We start from the raw sequence: 13,677 nt of genomic DNA, 5'->3' as shown, positions 1-13,677 counted from the left end.
TTGGTCTCAAAAATAAATAAATAAATAAAAATAAAAACCCAGATAGTAGTTGAGATTCATGCTATATATCCAACCATAATGCAGATTCTGCTGATTACAGGATTATGACCAAGGTAGCAATTTACTAATTCTGATATTTTCAGGGAAGAAATGACAATTTCTACTTTTCTTCTGTCAACAAATGGTTAAGCTAGACTTCTCTTTCCTAAACTCCACCTACAGCATAAAGCAGCTGGAAAAGAAAGAAACTTCAAATTCAGGTTAATGAGAAAGACTGACTTATGAGTAGATTAGATTGAATCAGTTTTTGACATGGAAATGAAGTGGTTTGTGTTTTGTTTCAGATGGGAAAACACTGATGTAATTTACCCCTAGGCACATATATAACCCATCTTATCCTCTGGAAAAGAAGTGGAGCAGCAGTCCTTCTTCTCTCCCCTACTTTAAACTCAGAGTTAAGTTCAAATAAGGTGGTTGTATCTACTCTGCCATTCTCTCTCTTGAGGTCTCTCTTCTAATTCTTCAGGTTAATCAAGGACCCAGCAAGCCACCGACAAGTGTGGGAGAAGGAGAAAATAAAGGCAAAATTTATCTAGTACTTTTGATATGCCAGGACTCTGTAGAGTACTTGAGAGTACTCTGTATGTGATCTCATTTTATCCTGTTAACATCCATGAGAACTAGGTCTTCATGTGCCCATTTTTACAACTGAAGAAACTGAGGTTCCAGTAGTTAAATAAGTTGCCCAAGAATGCAGTGCAGAGCCAGGACATCCCCAACGGTGCCATGGAATGCGTGGAAATCCTCCACTTGGATCATTCCGCAAGCTTTCTTTTCAGTGGGGAGACTCTAGCCCCCTTTTCCAAACTTTTTTTTTAAGAGGCGGGAAGATTATGAGGTCTGCTAGAGCTTCATGAAAAGGTGCTGACACCACAAAGAACACAAATCCATCCCTGCCTCTTGGGACTAGTCTGTATTTCCTCATTGGCCCAGGATCCAAGGAGGCAAAGAGAGACATGTCCCAGAGCACACACAGCAGAAAGGTTTGGACAGTTCTGGTAGACTCTGACCTGCCCCGGGCTAGGGAGGGCACTGCAGCAATACCTGAGTTCACGGGCTCCCTGGAGAGATCCGCTCAGATTTATCTGCAGCTGTCACTTACAACCAGCTCCTCCTTCCTCTTCTCCCGCCTCCCCCATGCCTGACCCTGTAGGGAAGCACGTCCAGCACGAATTCCTTCAAACCTCTGCTGCCTTTAGAATTTTCATGTGTCTGAAGAGTGCCCTCCTTGACAAGCTGCATTAGTCAAGTCGAGTGGGTGGGAAGGGCATTTCCTGGTGAGCCAGGGCTTGGAGGAAGGGGAGATCCTTCTCCCTCCCTGCTTTGGCAAGCAACCCTAGTGAGGTCCATGTGGGTGGCAATGAATACAGACAAGCCAGAGGGGTTCTTGCTGGGCAGGAATGCCCACAGGCCACACCATCCTCAGCCCTCAAAGCCCTTCATCATGTCTGGACCTGTGAATGGGGTGGCAGTGCCAGGGAGTGGGTTCTCTCTGTGTCTGGCTCCAACAACCGGTTTACTGTGATGATTCTATTTGTGTTCCCTGTGTTCTGTTTGGCTTGGCAGCAGGCAAGGTAGAGGGCAGCAGGTTCACTCCAGTTTGTACTGGGTTGTTCCTGTGGCCACACCCAGGCATTAAGGCAGGAGGCTTGCACCCTGGATGCCTTTACCTGGGGGCCCTTGGTGTGCAAAAGCAAAGCGTGGGAAGTATTTCCTTTTTATGGGCCAGCCAGGTGTGGCCAGCATTTCACCTATTCCTGTATTACTAAACGTCACTCAGATTCAGGTCAAAGGGCAGGCTTCCTAGACTCCCATCACCCTGAGATCTGGGATTGGGAACGGTTGGTCAAGTCCATTTGGACTGGATTATCCTGAGTTCCTACTACCCATGGGTACCTAATTCCTGCTTCTAAAACAAAAATCTGGCCAGGCACTGTGGCTCATACCTGTAATTCTAACACGTTGGGAGGCGGAGGCAGGAGGACCACTTGAGCCCAGGAGGTCGAGGCTGCAGTGAGCTATGATCATATTACTACACTCCAGACTGGGAGACAGAGCAAGACCCTGTTTGTAACCAAAAAAAAAAAAAAAAATTCTGAGGTCTGACAACTGTGCTGTACCTTAGAGGACTGGTGTCCCCAAAGTTGAAGTACAGTCTCTCCTAAAGCATACAAAGTAGGGATTGTTTTTATACAACGTGGTAGCTTTCAAGGAGAACAGACATCAATGTCAAATACACTTAGTCTAGAACTCCAGATTTGCCCCCTTATTTAGATTAGCCTCCATCCAGAACGAAAATCTGTAGCATGTGAAAAATAACAACTAATACTTATGCTACTACATGCCAGGCACTGTTCTAAGCATTTTTGTAAAAACTAGTTTAAGCCTCAAAACAATATGAAGAGGTGAGTAGGTGAGTAGATTATGATCATCCCCTCTTACAGATGGGAAATGGAGGCAGAGAGGTTAAGGAAACTGCTGAAGGTCAGACAGCTTGTAAATGACAGTGCTAGGATTTGACGGAAGGAAGTCTGGAGCCCATGCAGAACCAGAGCCAGAGCCTCTGGAACACATCTCAGAACCAGAATGGTAGTGATGTTTCTGGAGAGCGCTGCTGTGCCAGTAGCTGGATGCCTGAAACAGCAGACACAGACACAGCCCCCCAGACCCTGCCCTGTCATCTTCTGAGGCTCCCAAGTCAACTTTGGAAAGGGCTTTTCTTTTTTCTGAGACAGGATCTTGCTGTGTTCCCCAGGTGGAAGCACAGTGACTTGATTCTAGCTCACAGCAACATTGACCTCCCGGGCTCAAGTGATCCTCCCTCCTCATCCTCCTGAATAGCTGGGACTACAGGTGCCAGCCACCATGACTGACTAATTTTTGTATTTTTTGTAGAGATGGGTTTCACCATGTTGTCCAGGCTGGTCTCAAACTCCTGGGCTCAAGCGATGGCCCACCTTAGCTTCCCAAAGTGTTGGGATTAAAGGTGTCAGCCATTGTGCCCAGCCAGAAAGTGCCTTTCTACTAGTCCAAACATTGCCCTTGCCCTGGACCCTGGGGTAGCCTTCCCTTGAATGCAGGTATTTCCTGGCTGAAGGTGACAGTCATGGTCATCCAGCCAGATCAACAAAAGGATCTTTAGAAGTGCACTAGCTTCCATGGGCTCCTCACCTGCTCTAGGGGCAAGAATGAAGCCTAGCATTGTGACTCTGTGGGCGGGTCATGAATGAGTATTCTACCCGGCAGGCAGGCGTATCCTCTCTATGCTCCTTCGCGTGCTGGGGGCCGGCAGAGCCAGCCTGGCATGCTGGGCGTAACCAAGCATGTTGGGCAGGCAAGGCCACAGAGATCCCTGGCCTGAAGAAAGTGGCCATGACCTAGACAGTGAATGATGAAACCATTTCCTCTCGGAGAGGCCTGAGCACATGGCTGCAGGGCCTGGCAAAACCATAGGCTTTGTTCCTGGGGCCGTTCCCTACCCGGATGAGATAATGTGCATTGTGGGGCTTGAGACAGTTAGAATGACTTCTTAAACAGGGGCAAGGTGTAGTTCATTACCATCACCCACATTTACTGAGTGCTGAGTGTAATTTATGTGGCTGATATGAATTTATTTACTTTGTCCTTAAAACAACCCTATGAGGTAGGTTCTTTTACTATCCCCTTTGACGGATGAAGAGATGGAGGCACAGAGATTGCTTGAGGCCAGAGTTCAAGAGCAGCCTGGGCAACATAGTGAGACGCAGCTTCTATATTTTTAATTTTTAAAAAATGGGTCAGCTGGGAACGGTGGCTCATGCCTATAATCCCAGTACTTTGGGAGGCTGAGGTGGGCGGATTGCCTGAGGTTGAGAGTTCAAGACCAGCCTGGCCAGCATGGTGAAACCCCGTCCCTATTAAAAATACAAAAATTAGCCAGGTGTGGTGGCACCTTCCGGTAGTCCCAGCTACTCAAGAGGCTGAGGCAGGAGAATCCCTTGAACCCGGGAGGTGCAGGTTAAAGTGAGCTGAGATTGTGCCATTGCACTCCAGCCTGGGCAACAGAGCAAGACTCTGTCTTGGAAAAAAAAAAAAAAAAGCACCAGGCACAGGCTCACACCTGTAATCCCAGCACTTTGGGAGGCCAAGGCAGGCGGATCACAAGGTCAAGAGTTCGAGACCAGCCTGGCCAACGTTGTGAAACCGCATCTCTACTAAAAACACAAAAATTAGTCGGGCATGGTGGCTTATGCTTGTAGTCCCAGCTACTCAGGAGACTGAGGCAGGAGGATCACTTGAACCTGGGAATCGGAGGTTGCAGTGAGCCGAGGATACTGAGATAAGTTTATTGAATGCTAGCTATATGCTATAACTGACTGGGCTATTGCTCGTACTCCTCCTTCCATGCCCTCCTACCATCAATTCTTAGGTTAGTCCTTTTTTTTTTTTTTTATTTGAGATGGAGTCTTGCTCTGTCACCCAGGCTGGAGTTCTGTGGTGTGATCTCAGCTCATTGCAACCTCCACCTCCGGGGTTCAAGCGATTCTCCTGTCTCAGCCTCCCAAGTAGCTGGGATTACAGGTGCACGCCACCATGCTCAACTAATTTTTGTATTTTTTGTAGAGATGGGGTTTTGCCATGTTGGCCAGGCTGGTCTTGAACTCCTGACCTCAGGTGATCTGCCCATCTCAGCCTCTCAAAGTGCTGGGATTATAGGTATGAACCACTGCCCCCAACCCTGTAGGTTAGTCCTTTTTTAAAGACATCTAGTGGTGAGATTTGGGCTTAAAAGGAAAAAATAAAAATAAATAAATAATAAATATACAAATAAGCACTCCTAGAATGGGACAGAGGTCCCATTAGTCTGGGTGAGGGGTCTTTGGGAAATTCCTTAATGCCAATTTTCTTCAGAATTTTAATGAATCAACATGGGAAGGGAGTCAAGGCTATTAATTTTAACAGCTGCTAAGAACTCATGTCAACACCTTGGTATAGATTCTCACTTTTGGGCACAGAGGTTAGGCTGACAGTCATGAGACCTAAAATAATTATTGAGCAACAGCATTGTAGGGGATTACTGATGGCAAAATAAACAACCTTCAACAGAATCCACCCCACTTGGCTGTATCCTCCGAGAGACTCTCACCTCCTTTTTTTAGATTGCCATCTCAGTCTGACTACAAACTATGTCTTAATAGATAAAGCTTTGATTCCACCTCTGCCTTAAGAGCAATACAAACCCACATGCCTACTAAATATAAGTGGGTGATGATTTGGACCTAGGATAGAAAGTGAGCAGCTTAATGGGTGAGTTTATGCCGCAAAGGAGAGTCAAGGTGAAGGGGTACCTTATATCAAATCTGAACAAAGAAGTTTATTTCCTGTAAAGTCTGATGAGAAAAAGAAGAAAAAATATGTGGTTTGACTCCATCACACAAAGTAAGTCACAGTGGGTCCCGCTCTGCTGTAGAACTTTAAAGCCTGAGCGGCAGGCACATTTGCGGTTTGGTTGTGTTATCCGATTCTGCGGCTGACACACGCTGCTTTTAGTTCGTGGCTGTAGAGTTTCCAGTCTCCCTTGAGCTCTTACGTTATGGTTTTAGGTTTCAGTGTGGCCACACATCTCTCTCCACTATACAGGTGGAATGGCTGCAAAGGTCCCCCCTGCAAAGAGATCATCGTAATAGCAGTAGCTGCCACTAAGGACTGGCCCTGGGCCAGATGCCGCTTTGTTTGCATGGTTTCATTCATTATGCCCACTTTACAGATTAGGAAACTGAGGCTTAATACAAGTAAAATCACTGATCTAGGGCCACTCAGGTAGAATGGTGCTGAGGCTGGATTCACACCGGGATGGTGTAACTGCGGAAACTGAGAACTATGCACCAAATCATATACTGCATCACTATATTCTTCCTCTTTCTACCCTTTCGTTTATGCTGTGCTTTGTCCCTTTTCTCCTGCACACCAACTGAGCATGTCTTCTTTACTGTCTGTCCCTCGAAGATCTGCCTCCTCTGTTCCAGTGTCCCACCTGTGTCAGCCTAGAGTAGCCTCTCTTCCCTCTGAACTTTTTCACCCAGACCATTTACTTTGGCACTTTATCATGCATTATCTTGTGTTATTATATAAATGTTTTATTGCATAGGCTCTGTCTCCCTAACTAAATGACAAGCCCTCAGAAGTTAGGATCAGCTTTTCATAGAGCTTTTTTTTTTCTTATTTTTATTTTTTAGATGGAGTCACTCTTGTCACCCAGGCTGGAGTGCAGTGGCACTATCTCAGCTCACTGAAACCTCCACCTCCCAGATTCAAGCGATTCTCCTGCCTCAGCCTTTCAAGCAGCTGGGATTATAGCTCACGCCTGTAATCCCAGCACTCTGGGAGGCCAAAGCAGGCAGATCACAAGGTCAGGAGTTCAAGATCAGCCTGACCAATGTGATGAAACCCTGTCTCTACTGAAAATACAAAAAATAGCTGGGAGTGGTGGCGTGCACCTGTAACCCTAGCTACTCAGGAGGCCGAGGCAGGAAAATTGCTTGAACCTGGGAGGCAGAGGGTGCAGTGAGAGGAGATCATGCCACTGCACTCCAGGCTGGGTGACAAAGCGAGGCTCCATCTCAAAAAAAAAAAAAAAGAGTCTGAATCTTGCTGAGGACCACCAAGGGAAAAGATAAAATACAGTAAAAATTTTAAAGTCTTGAAGAAATAAAACAGAATGCTGTGGCTCATACCTGTACTCCCAGCACTTTGGGAGGCTGAGGCAGGAGGATCACTTGAGCCCAGGAGTTTGAGGCTGCAGTGAGCTATGACGGTGTCACTGCTGTGAGACAGAGCAACACCCTATCTCTAAAAAGAAAGGAAGAAAACTCAAAATAAATATTCCAAATGTGGCTTCTCCACAGTGGTTATTTTCAGCAAGTGGGATTCATTCTGAGCTCAGTTGCCGTCAACCCTCAATGTTTCTGTAGTGTCTAGCCCAATAAATAGGCAATCTATAAATATTTAATGAATGCAAGAATGAAACTCTAGCTCCTTCAGTTACAAGTAACTTGGACAAGTTATCTTAACTCTTCGAAACCTCAGTTTCCTCGACTGTAAAATGAGAATCATTCTTAGAGCATTTACCCCAAAATTAGAGACATGTGAGGCACCTCTCACTGTCCCTGGCACATGAAAGCTACTATAATTCTTATCACTGTTATTGTATTATAAATCTTTCATGGGAAATGGTTCCAGCAACTCGAAAATAAAGGACACGGCCACTAGTCTGATGACTTTAAGGTGGAAAATTGCTGCCTAAGATGATCAAAACAACCCTAAGCAACCACATGGCCCACAGTTTTCTACATATTGCTATTTGCCAGGTTTGGGGGTTGTGTTTTGTTTTTGCTTGTGGCCAGGTTGGAACCCCCGTGGTGTCTTCCTATGGAACTCAGCTTACCGTTGCTGCGGGGGCCCACTTTTCCTTTCTTTATTAAGAAAAGGAAACAGGAAATCGAATGTAAAACACTCCTACGGTTAGTGTCACACCGAAGTTGTGAATTTAACCACACCCCCGCCAGGAAATGAAAGTACAGTTCTCACAGTGATGTTCCCTCGCCTTTCATGATATTTTTCAGATTTTAGTTAGATAGTGTAGATGAAAGGGCTGAACTTTGAGCAGTGGGCTGTCATTAACAAGTACTCCTGGTACTTGCACACAGATTTAATACTGTACTAATCGTGAGGGTCTTCCATTTGCTCTGTGTCGATATGGCTCTATCAGATGTCACAATCTTGGGGGTTGGGGAGGTCCATGCAGTGGTGGGATCATGGCTCACTGCAGCCTCGAGCTCCCAGACTCAAGCGATCCTCTCACCTCAGCCTCCTGAGTTGCTGGGACTACAGGCACGAGCCACCGAGCCTGATCACATAATGTATTTTAAAATTTGTTTCATTTGTCAACATTTAAAAACAGAGAAGCCAGACATGTTAAGTCACACCTATAATCTCAACACTTTGAGAGGCTGAGGCAGGAAGATCAAGACCAGCCCAGGAGTTGAGACCAGCCTGCGCAACATAGGGAGACCCCACTTACAAAAAATAAAAAAATTAGCCAGATGCAATGGCACACACCTGTGGTCCCACCTGCTTGAGAGGCTAAAGTCGGAGGATTGCTCGAGCCTAGGGTGTCGAGGCTACAGTGAGCTGTGATTGCACCATTGCAGTCCAGCCTGGGCAAAAGAGCAAGACACTGTTCCCCAAAATAAGAATAAAAACAGAGAGATTGCAAACATGTGCACACGCACACACACCAATTCCAGATTTACAGCCTCTCTTAGGGAAAAATAGTGATAGTGGGTTATAGTTACTGCTATTAGATAGGCATGTATCTTGGGTTTGGTGCAGTAGCCTGCTACACTCATTTGCTTCACATGCCTGACCCCAGGACATTTGAGATTCCAGGCTTATGTCTTGTGTATCTGAGTGGCATTCACGAATCTGCCACTCCCGGGAGACAGGTATAGTTTCCTGACACCTCAAGCCTGGCCTTCTGTATATTCAGTCTTTTGCTTTGATTGACCTTCTCTTTCCTGCATGAGTCTCCTGATTCCAAGTCACTAGTCCTGGTGACCCCAGAGATGGACAGATGACTAGGAAAGTTTGCCATTTCTTTTCTCCACCCCAGGGTAGGTCTGTATACGAGAGATACCTACACGGAAGCTTTGGACAAGCAAATCAATTGAGGAGATACAGCACCATCAGGTCACCCCCGAAACTGCACATTTTCCTTCGTTGATGTGTTGGAATTCTTGCTTTGCCACCCAACACTCATTCAGGCTTCTTCTGGCAACTGGATTCCCATTTTCCTCTAGGAAATTACCCTTCCCCACTCCTAATCTCTGTGCATTCAGTGCAGTTGACTCTACCTCTCCTTCCATAGATGGTCTGGCCAATCAGAGCACTGATCAATTCCTCTGCTATAGTGATTGGTTCCGAGATTGGCACATTATCCTAATGAAACACAATGAGACTTTTGCAGGGATTGCCCAGAGAGAAGCATGTGCTTTTTCCACTAGACTTGAACTTGAGCACGAGCACATATAGACCTAGAGTTGCTGTTAGCCACCTTGCGTGAGGAGCCTGAGAATTGCACCATCAGTGGAGGAGAGCTCTACTTAAAGATAAATAGAGAGGGGATCCTGGAGCACTAGATGAAGTCTTACCTAATGCTGCCTACCCTGGACTTTTTAGTTCTATAAACTGCTCCCTAGAGAAACTAGATGAGAATATTTTTAGGCTTTCTACCTGAAGTCAGTTTTCCCTAGCAAACAGGCACCAGGTGGGAGAGGGTGAAAGGGGTACACTTTTTTTTTTTTTGAGATGAAGTCTTGCTCTGTCACCCAGGCTGAAGTGCAGTGACACAGTCTTGGCACACTGCAACCTCCGCCTCCCAGGTTCAAGCAATTCTCCTGCCTCAGCCTTCTGAGTAACTGGGATTACAGGTGCATGCCACCATGCCTAGCTAATTTTTGTATTTTTTTAGTAGAGACGGTGTTTCACCATGTTGGCCAGGCTGGTCTTGAACCCCAGACCTCAAGTTATCGGCCCACCTCGGGCTTCCAAAGTGTGACAGTACAGGCGTGAGCCACTGCACCTGGCTGAGGGGTACACTGTTTTGTTTTGTTTTGCTTTGTGAGTCAGAGTTTCACTCTTGTTGCCCAGGCTGGAGAGCAATGGCACGATCTTGGCTCACCACAACCTCCACGTCCTTGGTTCAAGCGGTTCTCCTGCCTCAGCCTCCCAAGTAGCTGGGATTACAGGCTTGTGCCACTACACCTGGCTAATTTTGTATTTTTAGTAGAGACGGCGTTTCTCTGTGTTGGTCAGGCTGGTCTCGAACTCCTGACCTCAGGTGATCCACCCACCTTGGCCTCCCAAAGTGCTGGGATTACAGGTGTGAGCCACCACACCCGGCTGGGGTACACTTTTTATGTACCTTTCAGGTGATTCATTATGTTTCAACAGGAGCCTCCAGATAGTCAAATAAGTGGTTTAGTTTGGTTTTTTGTTTTGTTTTTGTTTTGTTTTTTTTTTTTTGAGACAGAGTTTCGCTCTTGTCACCCAGCCGGAGTGCAGTGTTGCTATCTTGGCTCACTGCAATCTCTGCCTCCCAGGTTCAAGCAATTCTGCTGCCTCAGCCTCCTGAGTAGCTGGGATTACAAGCCTGCACCACCACACCCAGCCAATTTTTGTATTTTTAGTAGAGATGGGGTTTCACCATGTTGGTCAAGCTGGTCTCAAACTCCTGAGCTCAGGCAATCTGCCTGCCTCAGCCTCCCAAAGTACTAGGATTACAGGTGTGAACCACCACGCTTGGCCAGTTTAGTTTGTTTTATTTTTCTGCATTAAATACTCCTAATTAAGGTTTGCTGTTTTTTAATTATGAAAGTAATACATGTTTTTGAAATGCCAATAACCAAGAAGTAAGTAACACTAATAAAAAGGTAAAGTCTCCTCTGCCTTCTCCCCTGGAGCCATTTCCTAGAGGTAGCTTTGGGGAGTAACAATATTGATGAGAATAATCACTAATGTTTCTAAAGGACTTACCATGTTCCAGGCATCACTGTATGTACTTTACAAGTGTTTTCACATTGAATGTATGGCATAGAAAGGTTAAAGTTGTGCCGGGTGTGGTGGCTCATGCCTGTAATCCCAGCACTTTGGGAGGCTGAGGCAGGCGGATCGTGAGGTCAAGAGATCAAGATCATCCTGGCCAACACGGTGAAACCCCATCTCTCCTAAAGATGCAAAAATTAGCTGGGCATGGTGGTGTGCACCTGTAGTCCCAGCTACTCAGGAGGCTGAGGCAGGAGAATCACTTGAACTCAGGAGGCAAAGGTTGCAGTGAGCCAAGATCGTGCCATTGCACTCCAGCCTGGGTGACAGAGCGAGACTCCATCTCAAAAAAAAAAAAAAGAAAAAAGAAAAGAAAGGTTAAAGTTGCAAAGCTTATAAAATCCAAATAATCTGACTCTAGAACCCTGATTCGTAGCCACCAGACTACACTGCCTGCAATTAGATGTTTAGTCATAAATATACATATATACATATTTAAACCACAATGAGTTCATGTTACACATTCGTTTCACAATCATCTGTTTTAACTGACTATCATCTTTGACATCACTCAATGTCACTTTCCAGTTAAGAACATCAAACTCTTAACTTATCCGGGGGAAAACTTTTCCGGACACAGATGACTTTCAGGATGGCAGCCCATTCATTTGGGAGTTGAGCTTCCTCTAAGGCCTCCAGCAAATAGTAACAACCCTCACGTGTGAAGCAGATGACAAATGAAAAACAGGTGGGCATCAACCTTAGGCTACTGAGCTTTTAACCCACTGGTCATTGGTTGAGAGATGTCCATGTGTTACATGCCCTTTGAGGACAGAGACTATGCTTTAGACCCAAGTTTATTTCCAGATCCTAGTACAGTGTGCTTGGCATGCCTGGCACAGAGTAAGTGCTCAAGAAACATTTATTGAGTGAATGGATAAAGGGGCTACTTGTTGAAAACTTTGGCGCAGGGCATCAAGAAATGAGACCCATGCTGAGTCCTCTGGAGAGAGGCTCCTAAGCCCTAAAGGTGAACACAACTGACCTGGATTCATAAGTATTTATTATTAATGATGTCATGCTGATGTTTAAACAGGATTTCCACATCATTTCTCATTCTTACATATTTCAGTAAAACAAATACCTTGCATACCATCAATAGACAGTTTTAAAAGAGCATCTGGGCCAGGCATGGTGGCTCACACTTATAATCCCAGTATTTTGGGAGGCCGAGGCGGGTGGATAGCTTGAGGCTAGGAGTTTAAGACCAGCCTGGCCAACATAGTGAAACCCCATCTCTACTAAAAACACAAAAATTAGCTGGGCATGGTGGCACGTGCCTGTGGTCCCAGCTACTAGGGAGGCTGAAGCAGGAGAATTGCTTCAACCCAAGAGGCAATGGTTGCAGTGAACAGAGATGGTGCCACTGCACTCCAGCCTGGACAACAGAGCAAGACTCTGTGTCCAAAAAAAAAAAAAAAAAGAAGAAGGCATCTGGTTCACCATAAAGGTGGTATAGAATGGTGGTTATAAATTTGGGATTGCTCTGTTAGCCTGCGGAATAGCCGTCATGAGCAAAGCTCACCCTCCCGAGTTGAAAAAATTTATGGACAAGAAGTTATCATTGAAATTAAATGGTGGCAGACATGTCCAAGGAATATTGCGGGGATTTGATCCCTTTATGAATCTTGTGATAGATGAATGTGTGGAGATGGCAGTTAGCGGACAACAGAACAATATTGGAATGGTGGTAATACGGGGAAATAGTATCATCATGTTAGAAGCCTTGGAACGAGTATAAATAATGGCTGTTCAGCGGAGAAACCCATGTCCTCTCTCCATAGGGCCTGTTTTACTATGATGTAAAAATTGGGTCATGTACATTTTCGTATTAGACTTTTTGTTAAATAAACTTTTGTAATAGTCAAAAAAAATAAAAAATAAAAATAAATTTGGGATCTAGAGTCAGCCAGCCTAGGTTCAATTCATCCTAGCTCTAACATTTACTAGCTGTGGGGTCTTGGCATGTTACTTAATCTCTCTGTGGCTTTATTTTCTCATCTGTGAAATGGGGATAATAAAAGTAACTACCCCATAAAGTTGTGAGGGTTACCTGAGTTGATCGATATAGAACTTTTTTTTTGAGACCAGTCTCACTCTGTTGACCAGGCTGGAGTGCAGTGACATGATCTCAGCTCACTGCAACCTCTGCCTCCTCAGCCTCCCAAATAGCTAGGACAACAGGCACACACGCACCATGCCTGGCTACTCTTTGGATTTTTTTTTTTTTTCAGCATTTTTGCAAGCATTGTCATGGGAACTCTTTGTATTTTTAGTAGTGCTTTGCCATATTAGCCAGCTTGGTCTCAAACTCCTGACCTGAAGTAAACCACCCACCTTGGCTTCCCAAAGTGCTGGGATTACAGGCATGAGCCACCGCACCCAGCCTGGATATAAAAGCTTTAAATGATCAATAAGCATGCAGTCAACATTCAATAATTTTAGCTGGCACCCTTACTGTGGAGAGCCCTGTTATGTGACTTTTAAAAAGAGACCAAATTAAATGACGATACGAGATCTTCTATAATTTCTCCCTCATCATGTCCCATAAAGTCAAGTGTGCTATTGATTTTGAAATATTGTACATGCTGAGCACAGAAGATATTGTTTTAACTTGTTCTCATCCCTGGAAGGCATTCCAATTCATTATTAGTTTCTTGGCAGTTAAAGCACATGCCTTTCTGGTAATACTGCCTAATACACATAATCCCTTTAATACCCACCCACTGAGTATAGTGAGTTCTCCCTCCTCCTTGTCATTGGCTGCAGAATCTTCCCTCCCTTTCCCCTAAGTGGCCCAGCATCATCATATTCAGGGGGAGCTACTCTAACCACTGCAGCTGTTCTAAAATTCTAAGTGTGCCAACAGTCATCTTCCTTTACTCTCTAGTCCCCCAGCCTCCTGTTCACACAGGCTCTCTGCTGCTCCCTCTCTGTCACAGTGGGCTAGCTGTCAGGATTCACAAGCCTAAGAAG

General features: G+C 45.3%; 1 protein-coding gene across 1 annotated transcript; it reads left to right on the top strand.

The window, feature by feature from the left end:
* Positions 1 to 12,211: 12,211 nt before the first annotated feature.
* LOC110569182 (small nuclear ribonucleoprotein G-like) lies at positions 12,212 to 12,442 on the top strand. Its single transcript, XM_064374494.1, has one exon. The coding sequence runs from the start codon at positions 12,212 to 12,214 to the stop codon at positions 12,440 to 12,442; it is 231 nt and encodes a 76-aa protein (XP_064230564.1).
* The last annotated feature ends 1,235 nt before the right edge of the window (positions 12,443 to 13,677 follow it).

This window comes from Aotus nancymaae, unplaced genomic scaffold (genome assembly GCF_030222135.1).
Source record: "Aotus nancymaae isolate 86718 unplaced genomic scaffold, 86718_ANA_hifiasm-v0.15.2.pri h1tg000011l, whole genome shotgun sequence".
NCBI lineage: Eukaryota > Metazoa > Chordata > Mammalia > Primates > Aotidae > Aotus > Aotus nancymaae.
The sequence above is the reverse complement of the archived record's forward strand: the minus strand, read 5'-3'. Positions and strand labels throughout refer to the sequence as shown.